The following is a 26,584-nucleotide window of genomic DNA, read 5'->3' as shown; positions in this document are numbered from 1 at the left end:
CAGAGAGAAAAATATTGGTGGTTTTTTAAAGAAGTCAATTTTTAATCCTTTAACTTTTCAAGTGGCAGTGTTATGACCCGGTCTCAGCAGTCTCGGCCTGTTAGGTTCAGGCGCAGAGTGTCCGGACGGTATTCAGTGCGTGAATCACCTGACGCACAGCAGCGGAATGTTCACACCAGACATGCTGTTTCTGCTCTGGCATTCAGGCGTGGATCACGTGGTGAGTTGCCTGGTGGATCAGTGCCGGGTGTGTCTTGGCCTCTGAAGGGGTTAAGTTCTCTGCAGTGCTGAATACTTTACAGGCCATGGGCGAGGCCTTCTCTTTACTATATAAGGCTGTTGTACATGCTACCTGATGCTGGTCTTAAACGGCTGTTCCTGTTCTCAGTAATGGTCTGTTGTCTGAAGCTGCTACCATCTGCATCCTGGCCCATCCGGTTTCTTGCTCCTGTTCACACAGGACTGGTTCGTTAAGTATTGAGCTTGTATCCAGACATAGTGTTCCGGGCGCAGCGAGCCCTAGGTATTTTTCTGTTTGGAATTTTGGTAGGGTTTTTTTGTGTGTGATCCTAAGTTCTGTTTTTTCCTATCCCTTGCTTAGTTCAGTTATTCTGTGTTTCACGTTTATTCTCTCCCTATGCTTTTGTGTTCTCATGTTCACTGTTAGTCCGTGTCTGGACATCCGTGGGGGGCTTGTTCTGTATCTGCCTCTCCTTCGTAAACGTGAAGCTAGACAGGGGCTCTATTTCCCTTTGTAGGTTAGCTACTTCTCCGGCTGTGCTCGTGCCCATTCAGGCAAGTTAGTCGGGCCCACGGCTACTTCTAGTTGTGCGAGGCAGGGTGTAGGAGGATCCACACTAGAAGTCCAAACTGCTCATACTTCCGATTTTGTTTTCTTTTGGTGTATTTTTCCTGTACTGGACTGAGAAGTTATCAGTCAGGGGCCAGTCCGTGGTCAGGGATCCCCAGATCATAACAGGCAGGCATGCTAATAGTGTGCCATAAAGTTTTCTTCAAATTCTGTAGCTGGAAATGCCATTTGCATTAAGACCGGGTTCACATGGTTTTTTTTTGGTCCGGAACCTGAGGCGGAGGCCTATTCGGGTGGAGGGAGTGTCTTCAGGGGGATTTGCGAGGCGACTCTGCCTGAAGAATGAGCATGTCAGTTCTTTTTTCCGGGAGCCGGAACAAACCGCTCCTGGAAAAAAGAACTGACCGGCTCCCATTGATTTCAATGGGAGCTGTATTTTTGGTCAGGATTTTGAGGCAAATACGGCCTCAAGATCATGACCAAAATACCCCGTGTGAACTCAGCCTCATAAAACAAATAACCCCACCACTGCTTCTTCTAATACCGACGCAATGTTGGTTTGGCATTCTGCTCCCATAATGGGATAATTTCTGATGACTTTTTTTTTTAAAAGCCATCATCAGTTTTCAACTAGGCACAAATTTAGAGCTAGAAATTGGATAAATAGATTCCCAGGGGTCCTGATAATGTTATATGCTGTGTTTTAAGTTAATTTAAGTTGTGGTTTATACTGAATTTGTCGATCAGAAACAAATCTGAAACCAGAGCCATCCGAACCCGTAATAAAACAAATCTTGACAGATTCGCTCATCTCTACTTGTCAGCACATTAGGAGCTGACCTGATTGGCCTACAGACAGCCATGGCTGAAGCATAGGCTAAAAATGTCAATCAAGGCTAAAGGGGCCATGAAGCAATGATTCCAGAGCCGAGAGTGCTGGCAGATTTCAGGTCCGCCTCGAGTGATCTTGGAGGCTGATTGGAAGGTGATTATCTCTGCATTGCGTCTTTGGTTTCTGGTAAAAAAGATATGTTATTGTTCCTATTAAAGGTACCTGCAAAACATTATTATTGGTTTTAGAGGCATTTTACCCCAGATAGATTCCCTTTAAGGCCGGGGCCCAGTGGGCCGGAAATGCCGTGACGGAAACACCGTAGGAAAAATGGCGGCGTTATACAGTACATGCAAAGTAGATGGGATTCATGCGGACACGCTGCGATTTCCAAAACCAGTATGAATCCTGCCTTCGCTGACAACAAACAGAGGCATCTATGGTCAGCTTATAAAGTTCTGCATAATATGTTGGTGTTATATAAATAAAATGTATTATTTATTATTATTTTTGATATTTCAAGGGTAGAATTCTTGCAAATCACTAATATTTCCCATGTATGTCAGTACAAAAAGAGTATATAACAATAACTACAATTGTATATGGGTTGTATGAAATTCTAATAAAACATCTCAAAAATATCTCTTCAGCTTTAAGTCTTGCTAGATTGTGTATTCTCTACAATGTTTAGCGATTTGTTCTATTTAGTTCAGCGTTTGCCAAGAACTTCCTTTTGGAACCAAATGTGGATATACAGGATATTTCTAGATGAGACTTCATTAAGCCATCCATGTCTGAAGCAAACCTACCACTTACAATGCCAATTCATGGTTTCTGCCAGGTTCATACATGTTGTCTAGCTCACTGTTATTTGCCTAGAGATGTGCTGGAAAGGATCACGGTGTCCAAACGCATGGCTATATACTGTAGCTGATGCAACGTCTAGCAGCATCTGGTGTGTAGGGGCTTTTACTAACTTGTTTTTCTCCATTGACATCAGACTCTGTGAGCCCGTAGATATTCTATTCTAGAATAAATGTTTCTAGGGAAAAATAACTCCATAAGTTAATCGCTCTGTAGGATATGAAGTCCTGTGGAGAATGCCATGATTTTTTTCAGATTTATAGTAACTCTGATAGAAACCAAAACTCTCTAGGAAACCAGAACCATACAGTAAATACAATAAAGGTCTCATAGACCTCTATGACAGCCATATTATGAGTTCAAACAAAACAGCGCTGTAAAACCGCCATGTCCAGAAGCCCTGAGATAAAAACAAAACAAAAACACACATCAAAATACAAAGTGTGAAATGAAAGCCAAAACTGGTGATATGCAGACACATGAATAAGGCTTATAGTCCATGTTCATAGGTCCTTGATGTGACATGCTTCAGCTAAGGACTTTATCTTTTATTTAAAACAATAACAAACAAGGCAGAATAACACTGTTAGGCCTGGTTCACATCTGCATTTGGTATTACGTTCGGGTTGTATGCTTGAGGACCCCCCGAACTGAATTCTGAATGCATTAAAAAGCATTGAGCAATGAAAGCCCATAGACCCCATAGACTATAATGGGGTCCGTGTGTTTTCTGCATGGTGTATGCAACAGCACTTTTCTCTGCATGATTCATGTGGACATTATAGTATACTAGCTGGTACCCGCGACTTCGTCTGCGGTGATTGTAGAAGTGGGTATATACAGGCGCGGGTAAGGTTTTCATAGTGTGTATAAGGTATGGGATATGAAAGGTAAGTTTGTATCTTGTTTTTTCTGTAATTCAGAGAATACGTGAGACTTTTGTGTTGAAGTTAATTTGTATTTGAGCTGCTATACGGTGTTGGTATATACTGTACATAGTGACTTTGGGACAGAAGTATTTGAAGTTAACCCTTTCCCGTCTATGGCATTTTTTGATTTTCGTTTTTGACTCCCCTCCTTCTAAACCCCATAACTTTTTTATTTCTCCGCTCCCAGAGCCATATGAGGTGTTAATTTTTCCTGGGACAAATTTTTCTTCATGATGCCACCATTATTTATTCTATATAATGTACTGGGAAGCAGGGAAAAAATTCTGAATGGGAAAAAATGCATTTCTGCGACTTTCTTACGGGCTTTGGTTTTACAGCGTTCACTGTGCAACCAAAATGACATGTCCCCTGTATTCTGTGTTTCGTTACGATTCCGGGGATACCAAATTTATATGGTTTTATTTACATTTTGACCCCTTAAAAAAATCCAAAACTGTGTTAAAATTTTTTTTTTTTGAAAAGTCGTCATATTCCGACAGGCGTAACTTTTTTATACGTGCGTGTACGGGGATGTATAGGGCGTCTTTTTTTGCGGGGCCAGGTGTACTTTTTAGTTCTACCATTTTCGGGAAATGTTATTGCTTTGATCACTTTTTATTCAAATTTTTATCAGAATCAAAACAGTGAAAAAACGGCAGTTTGGCACTTTTGACCATTTTTCCCGCTACGGCGTTTACCGAACAGGAAAAATATTTGTATAGCTTTGTAGAGCGGGCGATTTCGGACGTGGGGATACCTAACATGTATGTGTTTCACAGTTTTTAACTACTTTTATATGTGTTCTAGGGAAAGGGGGGTGATTTGAATTTTTAATCCTTTTTATTTGTTTTTATATTTTTTTTACTTTTTTTTAAACTTTTTTTTTTGCATTTATTAGACTTCCTAGGGGTACTGACATGGGTGGGCGGTGTCGCGGATTGTCAGAGTGGTGGGGGTCGGCAAACATGGCTGCTCCGGAGCGTTAAAGAGAGCCTCCTGGAGTATCGTTAAGGGGAGGGGCAAAGTGGTAAAGTCTATGTATATGAGATTGTGTGGGGTTAGGGGCTAGGCTGTAGAGGGCAATATGAATTTTGTGGCTTGCTATGGTCCAAAGTGTGTGAGATTGCAGAGATGGTGGTGTGAGTTTGGGTTTTGTGCGGGTCCTGGCACAAACATATGTGCGCTATTGTGAGGAAAAGTAGCCTATTGCGCAATCGGGTGTATTAACTATGTTTGTGGAAAATTTCAGCCAAATCGGTAGAGCGGGTTTTGCGTGATTGACTAACAAACATCCGAACACACAAACCCACAAACATCCAAACTCACAAACTTTCACATTTATAATATTAATAGGATGGGTGCCGTGTGGTTTCTTACAATTTTTAGATCTCTGCTTGCTGTCATCCATTCTGCTTACTGCTAGTGGATAAAAATCAGTCCATGGTCATGTGATTTACAGTTCATAGTCATGTGATGAGCACACAGGTGCACAGCTCGTTACCAGGCAGATATCTCATTACTGTGCTGTGATAACAAGCTGTACACCTGTGTGCTCATCATGTGACCATGAACCGTCCATCACATGACTATGGACTGTATATCACATGGCCATGGACTGTCCATCACATGACTATGGACTGTATATCACATGGCCATGGACTGTCCATCACATGACTATGGACTGTATATCACATGGCCATGGACTGTCCACCACATGACTATGGACTGTATATCACATGGCCATCTGATTTTTAGCCATTGAAAGTAAACAATGTATGACAGCAGAGATCTAGAAAACCCCAAGTAATTGATGCAGAAAGTATACTGGCAAATTTTACAACTTCCCATGACACAAACAGTAACATCTGTCTCTTCTTATTGGTCTGATCCTGGACAATCCGTTTAATGGTGTAAGCCTTTATCTACTAGTACAGGGCCTCTGCACAAGCGATGTCACTCTAGCAGGATACTGCTCTCTTTCACTTTCTCATAGGACCAGCCTCCTATTGGACAGTTATTCTGTCAATCAACTTTTCCTTTCTAGACGTCATATAGTAGGCGTCCCTGGCCTAGGAGACGCTGAATAGTTCAGCAATACGCTCGCCAGGGCATGCACTTAAGAGCACAGGGAGAGTTCAATTGAGGGAAAGCCTAGAGCACTTTAATGAGCGTCCCTATATATTTCCATGTAGCATGGACTGTGTGAGGCGAGCCAGCTGATGTGACTGCAGCACACTCCTCCACTACACAGGCAGGAAATGCTGAACCCTCACAGGGTCCTTGCTAGGCCTTGAGAGCAATTAGAAGCCAGCCACAGTGAAGGCTCCACAGTACTCCCAGCCTTCTCACTGCTCTCCTCACATAAACACAGCAGCAGCTGAGAGCGGGCCGCCCTATAGGCACTGTGCTTGATAACCCTTTAATGGCACATGATTCTTGCTGCAACAGATCGGATTTCCCAGTGCAGCGAGATTGAGATTTACATGTAGGATAGTCTCATTCTCTTCTTTTACACATAATCCAGCAGACGATGCAGCATGGCGGACAACTGTACTTGGTTCGGCGCTCACCCGAGCAGCAGCTCCCAATGCGTGAGTACAGCGTGCGCGCTCCCGAGCTTCCTCCACTCAGCATTGCATTAACCCAGTGTGTACTGGCATGGCTGCTGCTTCCTGTATGACAGCGGCCTGCAGTCTCTGTGCTGTCAATGCAGTAGTTGCAAACTTCTATAGTAACTTACCTGCTCGGCATTAACATTTGCTTTCTCTGTCTACGGGATCACTAGTACATTCAGTGTACCCAGTTAGGGTATGGTAAAGTGGTTGTGTTCCCTCTGCATGTGATAAGCTACAATAGGGCAATCTGTCTGTGCTATGTCCCCTTCCAGGGTAGTAATGGTGGCATATTGTCCATGATACCATTACACCTAGCACTGGCTACGTCATGTGATAATCTGAATGAAATGTCAACATGGGCGATACCTCACCAACTCCAAATGGTTGCCTTGGCAGCTGTATTGCTCAGTGTCAGGTCAGGCCAAAGGCACAACTTAACCCTTTGACAGAGTGATTTTTACATTTTTGACCTAAACTATTAAAACCTGAACTGTAAAACAAGAATTTCAATTGTCCCCATGGTAACATATTATCTGAATGCAGTTGGGCCCCGTGCACACGAAACTTGCTTTGCCAGTGTGCTAGCCATGTTTTAACCTGTACTAGATTGACCCATTATTTTTATCTTTCCCTATACACACAGCCATGTAATATCACAAGTCCGTGTAGTGGGCCATGAACAAAAGAGGCAAAACTCAGGACAGGTTTGGATGACACAGGGTTATTTTAATGCACCTGCCTGTCTCAGTTCATATTGCTGTGGACAGAAAAACCCGACATGTAGGTTTTTTCTGTCCGCTTGAAAAGTCGGACATCTTTACTAGCGGACAGTGAAGGAAGGGCACAGAGTGCAAAAGAACGCACCCGATCGCCATTTAAATAAATGACAAGTGTCACGGACACAGCTAGTGTCCGCTCCTAATGTCCCTGCCAGATTTTGACACTGTCGGACACTGACGGTAATGTGAACGCTCCCTAAGGCTGCGGTCACACTAGCGTGACTCTGTCCTCCATTCCACATAAAATATGTGGAGTGAAATGTCCTGCAAACAGGATTTTTCTTTCTGCGATTTTGGTCAGAAATCCAGCGGACACCATTAATGTCTATGGGGTCTGTGGGTAACTGATTTTTAATTGGATAGGGTTTCGGTTTTTCCCCAAGCAGATCCGAAGAATGGAAACTTGAACAGTAGTGTGAACCTAGCGTCAACGAGGAAGTAAATCATCCAGTCCCCTTACTTCAAATGAGTGCTGTCTCCCAAATAGTGCACCTAAAGTTTCCTAGTATCATTTAACTGCTATAACTCTAAGCTTTAAAGAGGTTGTCCAGTGGGTCATGGTGTGTATGTTTGTGTGTGTAAACCCTAAACCAGTGATGGTGAACCTTTTAGAGACTGAGTGTCCAAACTGTAACCCAAAACTCACTGAATTATTGCAAAGTGCCAACACATCAATTTATCCTTACCCAATTTATCCTTGGGGGCTTGGCTACCATTCCGTCTGTGATGTAATGGAGACAAAGCAGCTCCATGATCTGCAACACCCTCTCCATGGGCTCCCAGCAAACACCCTTACCCCTCTCCAGTCCACCTTAAACTGCGCTGCCCACTTAATTCACCTCACCCCCCGATCTTCATCGGCTGCTCCCCTCTGCCAGTCTCTCCACTGGCTACCTATAGCCCAGCGAATTGAGTTCAAGCTACTAACGCTAACATACAAAGCCATCCACAACCTGGCCCCTCCATATATCTCTGACCTAATCTCCCGCTACCTGCCCACACGTAACCTCAGATCCTCCTACTCCGTTCTACTCTCATCTGCTCCTCACACAACCGTCTCCAAGATTTCTCCTGTGCATCCCCCATACTCTGGAACTCCTTACCAAGACACATAAGACTGACCCCCCCAATCACAGGCTTCAAGAAGGCCCTGAAGACTCACCTATTCAGGAAGGCCTACAACCTCCAATAACACTATCACCACACCCCCATCTGTACTGTCTCCCCCTCTCCTTCTGTCTCTACCCCCCCTTCCCTCATAGATTGTAAGCCCTCGCGGGCAGGGCCCTCTACCCCACGGTGCCAGTCCGTCACTGTTAGTATTATATCTACCTGTATATTTTGTGTACTGTATGTAACCCCCAAATGTAAAGCACCATGGAATTAATGGTGCTTTATAAACAAACAATAATAATAATATATTTAATATTCAGCAGACTATTATAGCATTATTTGGTATGTTACTCAGCTTTTGCAGAATCCTGAAGGGAAATGGTATGATTATAGTGCAAGGAGGTAGATATTTATGTAGGTAAATATCGTATTCAGTATTTCTTATTACAGCTCCACATGTTATGTTACCCTTCATTCCCAGAAGTTTGAAAGGCAAATCTAGCAAGCTCTCAAGGAGAATTACATTATTTGACTGTATTTATTATTCAGTAGTTCTATTACAAAATTGCTTGGTATACTACCCAGCTTTTCCAGGATCCTGAAAAGTAAATCTGGCATGGTATGCCATACTATTTAGCATATATAGTATTGGGGCAATAGTGAGGCCTGATATTCAGAATCCCTATTCATTGGTTGTTACTCAGCTTTTCAAGGCTCCTGAAAAGTAACCTGCAGGAATATAGGAACAAAGGAAATTATCAAAGCATAACTACACATATTTTCCATTCAGCAGTTTTGGAAAGTTGGGTGACTTTCCCTGTGGAGCAATACTGGGTTGTTTTGTTATCACTGTGCATGCTACTGCTAGCACCATTGCTGCTGGTACTAGTGGTACTACAGTCGTGTCCATTTCATAATGTCAGTCACTAAGGGATTCCTTTCTACTAAATGCACTTTTTAAGCGGATTCGGGGACCGAAACCCCGAACGTAGAGAAGGCGCGGGTGTAAACCTAGCCTGCTATAAACATTTAACCCTTTAAGGAATCAGCCTAATTTGTACATTAATGCTTGGTGACTTTCTTTCATATGTTCCTTCCTCGCCTTCCAAAACTCACTACTAGGGATGAACGAATAGTATTCGAAACTCTAGTTTCGAATACCTCGCTCCCATAGGAATGAATGGAAGCAGCCGAACACCAAGGGGTTAAAGGGCTTCCATTCATTCCTATGGAGCGAGGTATTCGAAACTAGAGTTTCAAATACTATTCTCTCATCTCTACTCACTACGATTACGGGGAAACCATTTTTTTTTAAAGTGGATTTGGGGACGGAAACCCCAAATGGAATCCAGGCTCAGGTGTGAACTTAGCCTGAGAAGTCTCACGTATAGAAGGTGACAATGCGGTATTACCTTTGCTCTGCTCAGATGACTTCTCTTTATTGTTCCTTAGCACAGTTTTATGTCATTTTTAGTGTTCGTTCACTTGCATTGGCATGCTCTGATAAGAAAGCTTTATCACTGACCAGCGCACATTTTTATAGCATGGCAATTAGCATTTTGCAGAACAAACTGTTTTGCATGCATGGTGATGACATTAAAAACAGTGACCTAAAGGAGATCTGCTGGACAACATAGATACAACTGAACCAATGAAATGTTGCAAGTAGTCCCATTATGTAATGCGTAGGGTAGGAAGCGGTGTTCTTAGATTAAAATACTGATGATTTATCCTAAGTCATCAATATCAGATCTGTGGAGGTCTCACACATGGCAACCCAACCCTACAATCTATTCACTGTTCCCCAAGCACAACATCGTCCAGTGTATAGTGGCTGTGGTTGGTATTGCAGCCCAGCCCTATGCACTAATGACACAAAGCTGTATACAGGCCATAACCGAAAAAAATTGCAATGCCTAATTCAACTTTTTTTTGTCACCTTGCCCTCCCTTATAAATGTAATAAAGTGGTCAGAAAATCATATATACCCCAAAAGGGTAACAACAGAAACTACAGCTTGCGCCAGCATAACACCCGCCCTAACACTATTCTATAGGTAGTAATATAGAATAGTTATGGATGAATATAGAATAGGGCGACCCAAAGCAATTGTTCAATTTGTTCTATTATAAAAGTAGTAAGTATAAAATGTGTACAAATGTGATATTGCTGTAACTACTGACCTCAGAATATAGTTAACATGATGCAAACAAGAATCGTAACTTTAATACTCAACAATGAAGAATTAAAAAAAAAAAAAAACCTCCCGATTGTGTATTTCCCCATTTTACACTATAAGTAATTTTTTACTATTTGACAATGCATTACGGAAAATGTACTGGTGCCATGAAAAAAATACACCCTGCTCTTTCCTCTATGTAACCACTATTGAAAAGGAGCATGGCTAGGCTTGAGTAATGTGGGGGAGGTAAATGTTTTGGGTACTGTGGGTATTATGACTGGCACTATTTTTGTTGCCATCCGGAGCCCTGTTCCTATGCCACAGGAGGTAGTTATATAGAAGGTACATTATTGCATGTAAGGGTAGTACTATTATAGTTATAGTGGCTGGGTGGATCGGGAACTATTAGGCAATAATTCATGTTTGTTTTATACATATTTACATTTGGCAACTAAAAAATGTACAGTCCTATGAAAAAGTTTGGGCACCCCTATAAATCTTAATCATTTTTAGTTCTAAATATTTTGGTATTTGCAACAGCCATTTCAGTTTGATATATCTAATAACTGATGGACACAGTAATATTTCAGGATTGAAATGAGGTTTATTGTACTAACAGAAAATGTGCAATATGCATTAAACCAAAATTTGACCGGTGCAAAAGTATGGGCACCTCAACAGAAAAGTGACATTAATATTTAGTAGATCCTCCTTTTGCAAAGATAACAGCCTCTAGTCGCTTCCTGTAGCTTTTAATCAGTTCCTGGATCCTGGATAAAGGTATTTTGGACAAACAATTCAAGTTCAGTTCAGTTTGATGGTCGCCGAGCATGGACAGCCCGCTTCAAATCATCCCACAGATGTTCAATGATATTCAGGTCTGGGGACTGGGATGGCCATTCCAGAACATTGTCATTGTTCCTCTGCATCAATGCCTGAGTTGATTTGGAGCGTTGTTTTGGATCATTGTCTTGCTGAAATATCCATCCCCGGCGTAACTTCAACTTCGTCACTGATTCTTGAACATTATTCTCAAGAATCCGCTGATACTGAGTGGAATCCATGCGACCCTCAACTTTACCAAGATTCCCGGTGCCGGCATTGGCTACACAGCCCCAAAGCATGATGGAACCTCCACCAAATTTTACAGTGGGTAGCATGTGTTTTTCTTGGAATGCTGTTTCTTTTTGGATGCCATGCATAACGCCTTTTTGTATGACCAAACAACTCAATCTTTGTTTCCAAAATGAAGTTGGCTTCTCCAAATGTGCTTTTGCATACCTCAGGCAACTCTATTTGTGGCGTACGTGCAGAAACGGCTTCTTTCTCATCACTCTCCCATACAGCTTCTCCTTGTGCAAAGTGCACTGTATTGTTACCGATGCACAGTGACACCATCTGCAGCAAGATGATGCTGCAGCTCTTTGGAGGTGGTCTGTGGATTGTCCTTGACTGTTCTCACCATTCTTCTTCTCTGCCTTTCTGATATTTTTCTTGGCCTGCCACTTCTGGGCTTAACAAGAACTGTCCCTGTGGTCTTCCATTTCCTTACTATGTTCCTCACAGTGGAAACTGACAGGTTAAATCTCTGCGACAACTTTTTTGTATCCTTCCCCTGAACAACTATGTTGAACAATCTTTGTTTTCAGATCATTTGAGAGCGGGCTGTCCATGTTCGGCGACCATCAAACTTAACTGAACTTGAATTGTTTTGTAGAAAGAAATGGTCCAAAATACCTTTATCCAGGATCCAGGAACTGATTAAAAGCTACAGGAAGCAACTAGAGGCTGTTATCTTTGCAAAAGGAGGATGTACTAAATATTAATGTCACTTTTCTGTTGAGGTGCCCATATTTTTGCACCGGTCAAATTTTGGTTTAATGCATATTGCGCATTTTCTGTTAGTACAATAAACCTCATTTCAATCCTGAAATATTACTGTGTCCATCAGTTATTAGATATATCAAACTGAAATGGCTGCTGCAAACACCAAAATATTTAGAACTAAAAATGATTAAGATTAATAGGGGTGCCCAAACTTTTTCATAGGACTGTATTTGGCTCTTAAATTGTTCAGTTTAGTCAGTTTTATGCCCCTTTCACATTTGCGCTACTTGTCCAGTTTGTGCATACCGCCAGGTTTCCTTTTTCTGTCCCAGCAAAACTGGATGGAAACCAGGTGGTCCTGTATGTCCAACTTTGTGTCCAGCTAAAAAAAAAAAAATGGTTTCCCTGCGGACAGGCTGAAGACGCACACGGGCGGTCACCTTTGCAAACCCATTCAAGTGAATGTGATATTGCTGTAATTACTGACCTCAGAATTTAGTTAACATGTTGGGTCTCCCGGGGACCTGAATGATGGAGAGCCCGTCTGCTAAAACAGCGGTAACTTGCAGACCCCATAAGACTGTAATGGGGTCTGCCAAGTGTCCATCGGGTTTCTGCCTTTTTTTATACTCAAACCAGCAGAGAGAAAAGTCTTCCGTGAAGGACTTTTCTATCCACCGATTTTCGTTGGAATTTCCGGCAGAGTCTCCTATGGATGTGAACCTAGCCTAATATAATTACAGTTTCTACATTGAAGAGTTTGCTGCGAGTACTGTGCCACTTCGGTATTCACCATCCCCTCAGGCCATGATGTGCTGAAGGTGTGTATTGCCCGTGTGCTAGCCATGTTTTTCACGGACTAGCACACTGACTTGTTTATGTGGCCCCATACACTTACACATCCGTGTATATTCATGGGCCCATGTATGGAGCGGTGAACCTGGGGAAAAACTCAGGACAAGACCTATTATTTGTGGCCTGAGCTCAAAGACGTAAATTAATGGATCCATGGTGATGGTTCCACACTAGACCTGGCTCATTCATACAGGCCCTATAGTGATTGATGGCGACCATAGCTGACAATATTCCATCTCTATGCAAAATGTTCTTTCAGATGGTTTATACACTTCATTTAAAGCATTCTTACTTTTTGGTTTTTGCCCTTATGATATCTCCACAGATAAGAGTTGTTTTTTTATTGATCACATTTTTATCTTTATAACTATCATTAGTATGTTATAAAGACTTGCACTTCTTCACGTGAACACAGTTCTGCTTAGTCAGTTGTGCTGGATAAAGCACCTGCATTAAAAGGCAAACATTGTTTTTGAAGGGGCGTTAGGTGTGGGAATTACATCAGACACTTTCACTAAGCTGGACCTGCTGACTGATACATATGGAATACAAAGGGGGACTTTATCATTATTGCCACTTTAGCCTAAAATAGTTGCAAATTGGTGATTTGTGACTAATGCAAATTTGTAGAAGATGTCCAGGGAAATTGATCATTTTTATATAGGCTGGGGGGAGGAGAAAAAAAAAATCATACTCAATTGTTCCTGGTACTCTGGTGTCCTCCCAGTATGGTCCAGTCCTTTGGATCCAGCATCTTCTCAAAGTGATACTGCTCGTAGTCTGTGACATCATGGATTCCTTCCACTGAATCCGCTGATTGGCCTCAGCAGGCCTCAGAAAGAGACCCATGATGTCAAAGGTAGTGATATCTCATGCCCTTCAATCAGGCCACTGATGGGCCTAGCACATTCACAAAGCCCAGTGTTTCATGCATGGGGGCTTACCCTGTACACCTTTATATTGATCCCAAACTTACTCTTAGTTCCTGCAGCCTCTGTTAATCTATGCCTCCACTTTTTTCAGTCAACCCTCCTCCCCTTCCCTTCTCTATAGGAACTATTTATAGGAACATGTAATTGAATATTTCAGTCCAACTTGGGAGACCAAGACGGATTTAGAGTGAGTGAGCAGTTTAGGAGGAAGAAAGAAATCGAAAGGAGGCTGAGTGGTGCATTACCTTTGCTTGTGCTATGAATTTATGCAGTTTGTTGATAGGTTAGTGGCCATGTAAACTGGTCCCAAGGTAGAGCTTCAGTGTATTTTATTCCATATTTCATATTTCTATATGAATTCAATGGCAGAGGCTGGAGATTGTGACTCTGTTTTACAAAATACTTTGTTTCACAAACATTAGACCTCCTTTATCTCGCTAAGGCTTCATGGACCTTATTAATGAAAGGTCATATTAAGTTGTTTTTTTTAACGTTCAGATAAATATATTTTTATATGTATTCTTATTCCAGATCTTGGTGGAAATTCACATTCACAGCCTACAGTTAGGTTGAGAAATTATTTCATAATTCAGCTATTCTGACTCTAAGGTTTCATCTTAATATATAATATGAACCAGAGGCAATTGACCTTTAAGATAAAGTGCTCCACATAGCCCAGGCCAGACACTTTTTACATCAGAGTAGTCATTTTACAAATGTCAATTAGCTTTGAGTAGTGTCTTGTCCTCCAGTGAGATTCATTGTGTGCCTGCAGTGATGTGCCTGGCACAGACAGGAACCACTCATACTGGCATAAATACATCTTCACAGCTTCCTAGTGCCGGCTACAATGGTTCTTTTAGACTTGTCTGTATAATTCCTAATCACTGCTAGGACAGGATCTCTGGAACCTACTTGTGCCATAGAATCCAATACTTTACTGGTGATTGCCTAATGTGATAGAAGGGAATTTTGTACATGTCAAAATTCACTTTGCATGGATATTAAATATATATGTATATTGGGCAACTATGTGGAAAGTTCAGTAGCAGCTCAGTGCTTTACAGTTTTAAGATTTTCATACTTTGATCATCTGACGCTGGGTTCACACCAGCGTTCGGTCTCCGTTTTCAGGTTTCCGTCTTCTGCATGCAGAAGACGGAAACCTGTCATGCTGAGTCTGGCCGTGAGCGTTTTATGCGCTCCACGGTGAAACCGTTTTTTTTTTTTTTTAACCGGACACAGAGTACTGCATGTCCGACTCTGTGTCCGGTTTAAAAAAAAAAAACGGTTTAGCCGCAGAGAGCATAAAACGCTCACCGGTGCGCACGGCCGGAGACTTTTAAAGCCCATTCAAATGAATAGGATTGAAACATGCCGGCAGGTTTCCTTCTCCTGCCCCTGTTTTGTGCAGGAAACGGAAACCTGCAGAACGGAGTACGGGCGCAGATGTGAACGAGCCCTGTACTTACATCTATGGTAACTATTTTTTTTTTTTTTTTTTTAATTGCAGATAGTATATTATAGAGCAGAAGGAGCTGAGCAGATTGATCTATAGTTTTGGGGGAAAAAAATTTATATTATAATTTATTCATTTAAATCTCAGCTCTTTCTATGTGGAGAAAACAAGGAGGCGATAGTTTATAACTTTATATGAACAATAATTGGGGGGCGACTGTCAATCACCGTACTCAAGTACTCAAATATTTTATCACCAAGCTATATAACATTGCTCAGCTCCTCCTGCTCTGTAACATGCTGTGTGCATAATGGACTGCACTTTCCATGTCATAGGTTAGCCGTAAAGGGCGGAGCTGCAATAGTAGGGCAAGGTTGCCTGCTTCTGGTGCCATACACTGTAAGGCGAACAGCTCATCGGTGGGGATGCTGGGTGTCAGACCCCCACCAATTTCATATGCATGACCTCTCCTTTAACTGTAGGTCACAATTTGCTGAGACACAGCTCTAAACATTTTTTCTTTGCTTATGAATGTGACTCTCTATTTTTGGGTTGGTATTACAATTCTCCAGTTTTAGCTTCAGCTGGAGAAAATGCACCAAAATAATCCTGGCCCAAACCTGGAAGAAAATTAATTATTTCTGTTCTTTTGACTCTAGTTTATCTAATATTACATTTAAGACTGAGATTTATATAAAGAAATCATCGCCTCCTTGTCCTGTTTCTGGCAGTTCTGAACAATTATTTATTTTATCAATTTTTTTTATAGTATTAGTGTTCCTTTAAATAAAATTGGTTTGACCACCTGCTGCTACTATTAGGCAGAGCTCACAGAACCCACTCTTTAGGTGTTGTACCCCACTACTTGCCTGTATAGTGTACTGACTGTTTGAGAAGTTGTAAGTCATGCAGTCTCTTTCTGTTCAATCTTTTACAAGTGTAGGTCAAAATGCAAAGAGAAGGAGAGGAGAACACAAATGGTGTTCCTTTCTAGCCTCAAATCATATAAAGGATTTGTATGAGCACCTCTGATTGATGAACATAGATAAATTCTCAGGAAGAGTGGCAATGACATTCATACTCCCCTTGTGCCAGTAGTGGTGGTGATGGTGGTTGGTTTAGGCTAAGTTCACATTGGGGGGGTGGTGAGGCGGATTTTGGCAGTGAGAGTGACGCGGGGAGCCACGGAATCCGCCAGAAGAAAGGGCAGCCTGCTTTTTTTTCCGTGAGCAGCAGCCTGGTGGTCTCCATAGACCACCATTGTGAGGGGACAGATTATGACGTGGATTACGCACCATAATCCGCCCCCTCTGTGCCCGTGTGAACTAGCCCTTAATATTTGCCCCCTTCCCTGTGGTCTGGAATCCCTTATTATCCTCTGCACAAATTCAATACAGTGTTGGCACCATCACCAGGGGAGTTTGTAAACCCAGGTATATACACTGACCATTATAGGCCAGACCTCTCTGGATTATGAATGGTACATGTATACACCTGGAATTAACCCATGTGACAGTACTAACACTATATTGATCTTGTGCACAGGATAAGGAATTCCAGACAAGGGGTAAGGGAATGAATATTAAACCAACACCACCACCCTCATACCAGGTGAGAGTGATTCGACCAATGGTGTTCACCTCATATACACCTACATATATATATAGATATACCAGAGTTCACCTGAACTCAGCAATTGATTAAACTGCTGCAGCATGACCTCTTATCTCAGAAAACCATAAAAATCAATGAAAGTCACTGGGAAAACATAATTAATAAGTAACTACATACATTACCAATGTGAACATGGCGTAGTATTTCCTGTGTGGAAACTTTTAAATTGCCCCATTACGCCCCCTATCTCCACACTTCCTGCTTTAGGCTACCAATTACAGTACAGCTGTCTTACCTTTTCATTGTCCTGCATCAATGTGTTTTATCATACCTGGGACAGGGTGTCACGTAAAAGCCTGAATGGATTATTATTGTACTAAATAGTAATCATGATCCCACCGTAATGAACATGTGCTAATCATAAAGGAATTATATATCTGCCCTGCAGCGAGTCGTGAAATAGCCAATAAAATGTCACACATCACTCTGGAGATACAGATAGTCATAAATCACAATGGTATCCTAATGGTTTATGGACATCTGTGCATGTGTCTCGTCTCTGCACGTACTCTAGCGTCTCCGTGTTTGGCATTACTGCTGCGGATGCTGCCTCTTGGGTCTGATGCCATAGGCAGTACAGACTCCTTTTGCTTTGAAAAGGTTCAGTGTCCCCAGCGATCACACTTGCCATCAGGTACGGCCTTCTGTGCTGTACGACAATTTCCTACATGATTTGCCCTAGAAAATCCCACGGTGTGGTGTATAAATCTTGTTTTCTCGAAGCGACTTTTCCCTTGAAGGGATGCTCTTGAGTGAGTCATTATGTCTTATTAACGATCCACTGCCATGGAAACATGTTCCGGCAGGCAGCCAAGAAAGCAGGCGGCAAGCATTCCGCTAATTACCTCGCTGATTGTCGGAATAAAAATCTTACCTCCACTGGCTCTTTATTAGTTAATTGTACCCCTTGGTCAATCGCGCCTGAAGCACCGAAAGGGTCTTTCAGAGGAAGGGATTTTTTTTTTTCTAGTAATGAATTCCATCCTTCAAGAGAAGATGGTCAGTTTTAACTTTGGCTAAGTTGTGGAATGACATATTTTTATTAATTGATCATTAAGAACATAAATGTATTCATTTCTTTTGAGAATAAATCTGGGAAGCTAAGAAGTTACTTAGACAGTAAAGATCCTTTATTCTGGCAACTATGGTTCAGGGCAGTATATAAAATTAATCAGAAGTGTCAGTTTTCATCTAGAAACCCTGGCAGAATTTTGAGCACCTGAACGGGAACTTCAAAAAGCTAAGGGGAGTGACAGATAGTGAAAGTCTTAAGAACGAGGATAAGGAATGTGAAACCTATAGGGCTGGTTTTATTCTAATCTAATAATCCATAAATTTTCCAGGTTGCGGGAGTGCAGAATTAGAAGAAGTCTAATACTATAGAGGTTGTCCATCCAGAAAAAGCTAGAATATTATCAAATACCTAAAAGTTATTTGGGGGAATTCATTGATCACTTCATTTTTGTGGCTTAAAAAGTAAAACCAGCAGTGTGAAACTTTACTGACACTGGTGACTTAAATAGTTGTAAGTGGCGGTTTTGTCTGCCCTCGACCTTTTTATTAAAGTGGGTGGGGTGGTGGCCAGGGCCATTGGCCATGAGAGATCCCTTATCATTTACTTGACTTTTGCATCATAAATGGCAGCAGAAATCCATGATGTTACTCACCTGGCATATACTGTAATTTAGCAACGGCATACAGACTCCTGTAGAATGCACCTAATTCCTGATGAAGTATGCGCCTTTTCATGAATTAAACATATCCTCCGCCAGTGCAAGGCTTATTGATCTGGTCTTGATGAATCCCCCCTTCCCCCATAATCTCCTTCTCCATCTTTCTCTCCTTTGCAATAAATTTGGTCCATCTTTGCTTGTGTGTGCGCTAAAAATGGAAATCCTATGAGATGCAGGTTTGTGCAGGATTGCAGCTATGGGGTGTCCAGAGATAGCAATCGCTACCAGGTCCTGGAGCCTTAGTGGGCCCAGAAACTTCAAGCTACACCCCTAGATTTGTGGTATAATTTATGCCAATTTCTGATGGTAAGTATAGCAACCCTTGCAGATTTCCGGAGTCCATGCCCCATCGAGTTACTTCTGTTTGCTTCTTTGTCTAGTTTTGAGAAGTGAAAAAAGTCAAAGTATTGCACAAATATACTCAGTGCTACAATGTATTGGAACAAAAAGCTTCATATCCCCCCCCCCCCCAATAAAAGGGCCTCCATTATTATACAGATGATTGATATTATAATACTTTCTAGAAGTAACAGGTTGCATGTTTCCTCATGAGGAGGAAAGACACAGACGGTACAGACTTGCAGCAATGTATATCATTGTTCCTATGCAGAGGAGAACAATCCATTGCATTGTCACATTCAGACTGGGGTCAGCGTGAAGTGATTATTCTCCACTGACATGCATTGTGTTTATAATACATTCTAACAACATTGTATCACTACAAATATCGCCAACAGATTTCCGTCATAGAGTAATTGCCATTCTGGCATCAATAGCAATTTTTAGGTGGAAGCTGCTTAGCAGTGATCCCAGCTGGTATCCTACACAGGGCAGCACGTTGTGGTTTTAATGTAGTAGCGTTCCCTCTCTTGTGAAAAAACAAAAACATGTAAAAATTTACCGTCTTTATGTTTTTATGATTTGCAGACAACAATTACAACAGTGAAGAGGATCACTGCTACCTTCTCATTAATTGGATGGTAAGATGTGCTGGTTTTGTGTGTGTGTGTGTGTGAGAATATATATATATATATATATATATATATATATATATATATATATATATATGCTACTAAGAGGAAAAGAGGGACAAATCCACTAGTGGGGGTGTCAAGGATTGGGCCTCAGCTGGATATAATATTATGGCAGCTGCTACCATTTCCCTTCTCAAAGAGGTGTATCCGTATACTGTCAGTGCTGAAGAGACAGTGTGAGGATATGTAAGAAAACTCCCAATGGGTACACGCTAGTTGTCAAATTACTCATTAATTTCCTAGACAAATAGCAAAAGGAAATCATGGAATAGTCGAGGGGCAGACATAAGGAATTCCTGACTTCTAACAGCTTAGGGCTCGTTCACATCTGCGTCCGGTCTCCGTTCTGAAGGTTTCCGTTTCCTGCACAAAACAGAGGCAGGATACGGAAACCTGGAGGACTGTTTCAAACCCATTCATTTGAATAGGTTTGAAAGCTGTCTAGCGGTGAGCGTTTTACGCTCTCCGCCGCGAAACCATTTTTTTTCAATCTGGACACAGAGTCGGACATGCAGTACTCTGTGTCCGATTAAAAAAAAAAAAACGGTTTCGCGGCGGAGAGCATAAAACGCTAGCCGCCACTCATGGCCGAAACCACAGAACGGAAACCCGAACGCAGGTGTGAACCTAGCGTTAGATGTCACGGTTGCTATTGACCACAACATCTAAGTGGCGTTATCAGCCATGCTCCTGATCTCACGGTTAAAGACAGTGCCATATATCAGAACACTAAATAGCCCTCACTTATGACAAATATATACCTCCAAAGTGTCAATAGGTCACAATCATTTTATAAAGCGGAGTAGCTGGGTGCTGCCATAGTTTTGGGGCGCATCAGGCCTTACTCTGTCTAGATGAGAGATGTGTATTGGTCCATCCTTTTGAAGGTTTCTCTTACCAAACTTAGGTCTTAAAGTTGGCACAATAAGGTGACTGCCATAAACAATGGTTTAGTATAGCCAGGGCTGTGATAATTCATGTCGATTATTGAATTCTTTGAGATGTTTCTTTGCATGTACTCACAAGAATAGAGACTGTATCTACTGATACTCTATTCTAGTTTGTTATATTTATTGCAAACGTTATCTTACAGTGAAATGCAAGTTTTACCAAAAAAAATAAAAAATTGTAAATGTATTCACTATACTGTCTTCGGTGTCTGAGAACATAGCTATTACATTTTCTGTAGAAGTGGATATAGGTTACATTGGGTGAAATACAAGTGTATGCTGAGAGCGTTACGAAGGCGTCACATGGTAACCACTGCTCTGTCTGTATTACAGCTTCTGCATGCTTTTCATAATCTGGCTGTTCAGAAAATACAATTCTTTGGCGCAGGTAAGTATCTTTATTCACATTATTTGTGAACAGGACATATGTGAAGTGTATGCAGATGAACAGTCCAATGTAAAGCCATAGAAAATACATTAAAGTTGGTTATGCCAAGTGTCAACCTTGCTTTATGTTTGTAAGCAATGAAATGCTGGAGCTGTTTGGATGCCAGTATATATTTACTATAATTCCTTGTATATGTTATATTTTGGTTTCAGGAGTATCTGTTCAGGACCCACATTCTTTAGCCAGAGTGAGGAATAGTTACAAAGAACATCTCTTGCTGTCCAGTCTTTGTTACAGATAAAACCCAATAACTTAGAGTATGTTATGTAATGCTTATTTCGTCTAGTGGTGGCGCTACAGGAAAAGTGAACACTTTAGTTGATAATCCCAAATATAATAGTTGGAGGTTAAAGGAGGGAGTTGCAAGTAATTACTAGAGATGAGCGAACACTAAAATGTTCGAGGTTCGAAATTCGATTCGAACAGCCGCTCAATGTTCGTGTGTTCGAACGGGTTTCGAACCCCATTATAGTCTATGGGGAACAGATACTCGTTAAGGGGGAAACCCAAATCCGTGTCTGGAGGGTCACCAAGTCCACTATGACACCCCAGGAAATGATGCCAACACCTCTGGAATGACACTGGGACAGCAGGGGAAGCATGTCTGGGGGCATCTAACACACCAAAGACCCTCTATTACCCCAACATCACAGCCTAACAACTACACACTTTACACACTCAATACCACCTCTCTGACAGTAGGAAAACACCTTGAAACATGTGTATTTGGCACTTGCAGTGAGGAGAGCTTGTCACCAGCAGTGAATTTGGCCCTTGTAGTAAGTTGAGGTTGGCACCAACATTTGTTTTGAAAATCAGGGTGGATTGAGCCTCTAACCAGCAGAGTTTGGGCAAATTCATGGTGGAGGGAGCCTCTAAAAACCCCAGTTTGGACCAATTCATGGTGGAGGGAGACTCTAAAAACCCCAGTTTGGACCAATTCATGGTGGAGGGAGACTCTAAAAACCCCAGTTTGGACCAATTCATGGTGGAGGGAGCCTCTAAAAACCCCAGTTTGGACCAATTCATGGTGGAGGGAGCCTCTAACCAGCCCAGTTTGGACCAATTAATGGTGGAGGGAGCCTCTAAACAGCCAAGTTTTGGGAAATTCATGGTGGAGGGAGCCTCTAACCAGCCCAGTTAGGACCAATTCATGGTGGAGGGAGCCTCTAAACAGCCCAGTTTGGGCAAATTCATGGTGGAGGGAGCCTCTAACCAGCCCAGTTTGGACCAATTAATGGTGGAGGGAGCCTCTAAACAGCCCAGTTTGGACCAATTAATGGTGGAGGGAGCCTCTAAACAGCCCAGTTTGGACCAATTAATGGTGGAGGGAGCCTCTAACCAGCCCAGTTTGGACCAATTAATGGTGGAGGGAGCCTCTAACCAGCCCAGTTTGGACCAATTAATGGTGGAGGGAGCCTCTAAACAGCCAAGTTTTGGGAAATTCATGGTGGAGGGAGCCTCTAACCAGCCCAGTTTGGACCAATTCATGGTGGAGGGAGCCTCTAAACAGCCCAGTTTGGGCAAATTCATGGTGGAGGGAGCCTCTAAAAAACCCAGTTTGGACCAATTCATGGTGGAGGGAGCCTCTAATTAGCCCAGTTTGGACCAATTAATTGTGGAGGGAGCCTCTAACCAGCCCAGTTTGGACCAATTAATGGTGGAGGGAGCCTCTAACCACCCCAGTTTGGGCAAATTCATGGTGGAGGGAGCCTCTAACCAGCCCAGTTTGGACCAATTAATGGTGGAGGGAGCCTCTAAACAGCCAAGTTTTGGGAAATTCATGGTGGAGGGAGCCTCTAACCAGCCCAGTTTGGGCAAATTCATGGTGGAGGGAGCCTCTAACCAGCCCAGTTTGGACCAATTAATGGTGGAGGGAGCCTCTAACCAGCCCAGTTTGGACCAATTAATGGTGGAGGGAGCCTCTAAACAGCCAAGTTTTGGGAAATTCATGGTGGAGGGAGCCTCTAACCAGCCCAGTTTGGACCAATTCATGGTGGAGGGAGCCTCTAAACAGCCCAGTTTGGGCAAATTCATGGTGGAGGGAGCCTCTAAAAAACCCAGTTTGGACCAATTCATGGTGGAGGGAGCCTCTAATTAGCCCAGTTTGGACCAATTAATTGTGGAGGGAGCCTCTAACCAGCCCAGTTTGGACCAATTAATGGTGGAGGGAGCCTCTAACCACCCCAGTTTGGACCAATTCATGGTGGAGGGAGCCTCTAACCAGCCCAGTTTGGACCAATTAATGGTGGAGGGAGCCTCTAAACAGCCAAGTTTTGGGAAATTCATGGTGGAGGGAGCCTCTAACCAGCCCAGTTTGGACCAATTCATGGTGGAGGGAGCCTCTAAACAGCCCAGTTTGGGCAAATTCATGGTGGAGGGAGCCTCTAACCAGCCCAGTTTGGACCAATTAATGGTGGAGGGAGCCTCTAAACAGCCAAGTTTTGGGAAATTCATGGTGGAGGGAGCCTCTAACCAGCCCAGTTTGGACCAATTCATGGTGGAGGGAGCCTCTAAACAGCCAAGTTTTGGGAAATTCATGGTGGAGGGAGCCTCTAAAAAACCCAGTTTGGACCAATTCATGGTGGAGGGAGCCTCTAATTAGCCCAGTTTGGACCAATTAATTGTGGAGGGAGCCTCTAACCAGCCCAGTTTGGACCAATTAATGGTGGAGGGAGCCTCTAACCACCCCAGTTTGGGCAAATTCATGGTGGAGGGAGCCTCTAACCAGCCCAGTTTGGACCAATTAATGGTGGAGGGAGCCTCTAAACAGCCAAGTTTTGGGAAATTCATGGTGGAGGGAGCCTCTAACCAGCCCAGTTTGGACCAATTCATGGTGGAGGGAGCCTCTAAACAGCCCAGTTTGGGCAAATTCATGGTGGAGGGAGCCTCTAAACAGCCCAGTTTGGGCAAATTCATGGTGGAGGGAGCCTCTAACCAGCCCAGTTTGGACCAATTAATGGTGGAGGGAGCCTCTAAACAGCCAAGTTTTGGGAAATTCATGGTGGAGGGAGCCTCTAACCAGCCCAGTTTGGACCAATTAATGGTGGAGGGAGCCTCTAACCAGCCCAGTTTGGACCAATTAATGGTGGAGGGAGCCTCTAACCAGCCCAGTTTGGACCAATTAATGGTGGAGGGAGCCTCTAAACAGCCAAGTTTTGGGAAATTAATTGTGGAGGGAGCCTCTAACCAGCCCAGTTTGGACCAATTCATGGTGGAGGGAGCCTCTAAACAGCCCAGTTTGGGCAAATTCATGGTGGAGGGAGCCTCTAAAAAACCCAGTTTGGACCAATTCATGGTGGAGGGAGCCTCTAATTAGCCCAGTTTGGACCAATTAATTGTGGAGGGAGCCTCTAACCAGCCCAGTTTGGACCAATTAATGGTGGAGGGAGCCTCTAAAAAACCCAGTTTGGACCAATTCATGGTGGAGGGAGCCTCTAATTAGCCCAGTTTGGACCAATTAATTGTGGAGGGAGCCTCTAACCAGCCCAGTTTGGACCAATTAATGGTGGAGGGAGCCTCTAACCACCCCAGTTTGGACCAATTCATGGTGGAGGGAGCCTCTAACCACCCCAGTTTGGACCAATTCATGGTGGAGGGAGCCTCTAAACAGCCCAGTTTGGGCAAATTCATGGTGGAGGGAGCCTCTAACCAGCCCAGTTTGGACCAATTAATGGTGGAGGGAGCCTCTAAACAGCCCAGTTTGGGCAAATTCATGGTGGAGGGAGCCTCTAACCAGCCCAGTTTGGACCAATTAATGGTGGAGGGAGCCTCTAAACAGCCAAGTTTTGGGAAATTCATGGTGGAGGGAGCCTCTAACCAGCCCAGTTTGGACCAATTAATGGTGGAGGGAGCCTCTAACCACCCCAGTTTGGGCAAATTCATGGTGGAGGGAGCCTCTAAACAGCCCAGTTTGGGCAAATTCATGGTGGAGGGAGCCTCTAAAAAACCCAGTTTGGACCAATTAATTGTGGAGGGAGCCTCTAACCAGCCCAGTTTGGACCAATTAATGGTGGAGGGAGCCTCTAAAAAACCCAGTTTGGACCAATTCATGGTGGAGGGAGCCTCTAATTAGCCCAGTTTGGACCAATTAATTGTGGAGGGAGCCTCTAACCAGCCCAGTTTGGACCAATTAATGGTGGAGGGAGCCTCTAAAAAACCCAGTTTGGACCAATTCATGGTGGAGGGAGCCTCTAATTAGCCCAGTTTGGACCAATTAATTGTGGAGGGAGCCTCTAACCAGCCCAGTTTGGACCAATTAATGGTGGAGGGAGCCTCTAACCACCCCAGTTTGGACCAATTCATGGTGGAGGGAGCCTCTAACCACCCCAGTTTGGACCAATTCATGGTGGAGGGAGCCTCTAAACAGCCCAGTTTGGGCAAATTCATGGTGGAGGGAGCCTCTAACCAGCAGAGTTGGTGGAAATCAGGGTGGAGGGAGCCTCTAACCAGCAGAGTTGGGGGAAATCAGGGTGGAGGGAGCCTAGTATTAGCAGAATTGTGCAACGCTTATGGTGGATGAGTATGAGGATGCGGAGGAATTGGAGAGGTTGAGTACAGACATGGAGTTTCATGTTGGGGTGCTTTACACAGGTGGGCACAAAAATGACGGCTCTACCCAGTGGTGGTTCATTTTTATCAAAGTGAGCCGGTCGGCACTCTCAGCTGACAGACGGGTGCGCTTGTCAGTGATGATGCCACCGGCTGCACTGAACACCCTCTCAGATAGGACGCTGGCGGCAGGACAGGACAGCACCTCCAAGGCATATAGGGCAAGTTCAAGCCACAGGTCCAACTTCGACACCCAATACGTGTAGGGCGCAGAGGGGTCGGAGAGGACAGGGCTGTGGTCGGAAAGGTATTCCCGCAACATGCGCCTATACTTCTCACGCCTGGTGACACTAGGACCCTCCGTGGCGGCACTTTGGCGAGGGGGTGCCATCAAGGTGTCCCAGACCTTAGACAGTGTGCCCCTCGTTTGTGTGGACCGGTGAGAACTTGGTTGCCTACTGGAGGAACTGCCCTCCCTGCCGCCACTGTCACATGCTGGAAACATCTCCATCATATTCTGCACCAATTGCCTGTGGCAAGCATTGATGCGATTGGCCCTCCCCTCTACCGGAATAAAAGACGAGATGTTGTTTTTATACCGGGGGTCAAGGATAGCAAAGATCCAGTACTGGTTGTCCTCCATGATTTTGACAATACGCTTGTCGGTTGTAAAGCACCCCAACATGAACTCAGCCATGTCTGCCACAGTGTTAGTTGGCATGACTCCTCTGGCCCCACCGGAAAGTTCAATCTCCATTTCCTCCTCATCCTCCATGTCTACCCATCCGCGCTGCAACAATGGGACGATTCGAAGTTGCCCGGAAGCCTCCTGTATCACCATCACATCATCGGACAACTCTTCTTCCTCCTCCTCCTCCTCCTCCTCCTCCATTAAACGCAGTGAAGCGGACAGATGTGTGGACCTACTCTCCAGCTGTGACGGATCGGATGCTATCCCTAACTCCTCTGTGTGATCTGAGTTATCCCTGATGTCAA

At 43.4% G+C, this 26,584-nt stretch overlaps 1 protein-coding gene across 1 annotated transcript in view; it reads left to right on the top strand.

The window, feature by feature from the left end:
* Positions 1-5,521: 5,521 nt before the first annotated feature.
* Positions 5,522-26,584, top strand: part of LOC142194690 (uncharacterized) — a 352,778-nt gene continuing 331,715 nt past the window's right edge. The window contains exons 1-3 of the mRNA XM_075263977.1: positions 5,522-6,027; positions 19,533-19,585; positions 20,923-20,977. Of these exons, the coding sequence (XP_075120078.1) occupies positions 5,974-6,027; positions 19,533-19,585; positions 20,923-20,977 (162 nt within the window). The 5' untranslated portion in view covers positions 5,522-5,973. The remainder of the gene's footprint in view (positions 6,028-19,532; positions 19,586-20,922; positions 20,978-26,584) is intronic.

The sequence above is a fragment of the Leptodactylus fuscus genome, chromosome 2 (genome assembly GCF_031893055.1).
Source record: "Leptodactylus fuscus isolate aLepFus1 chromosome 2, aLepFus1.hap2, whole genome shotgun sequence".
NCBI lineage: Eukaryota > Metazoa > Chordata > Amphibia > Anura > Leptodactylidae > Leptodactylus > Leptodactylus fuscus.
Note: the sequence above shows the minus strand (reverse complement) of the source record. Positions and strands in the feature narration are given on the sequence as shown.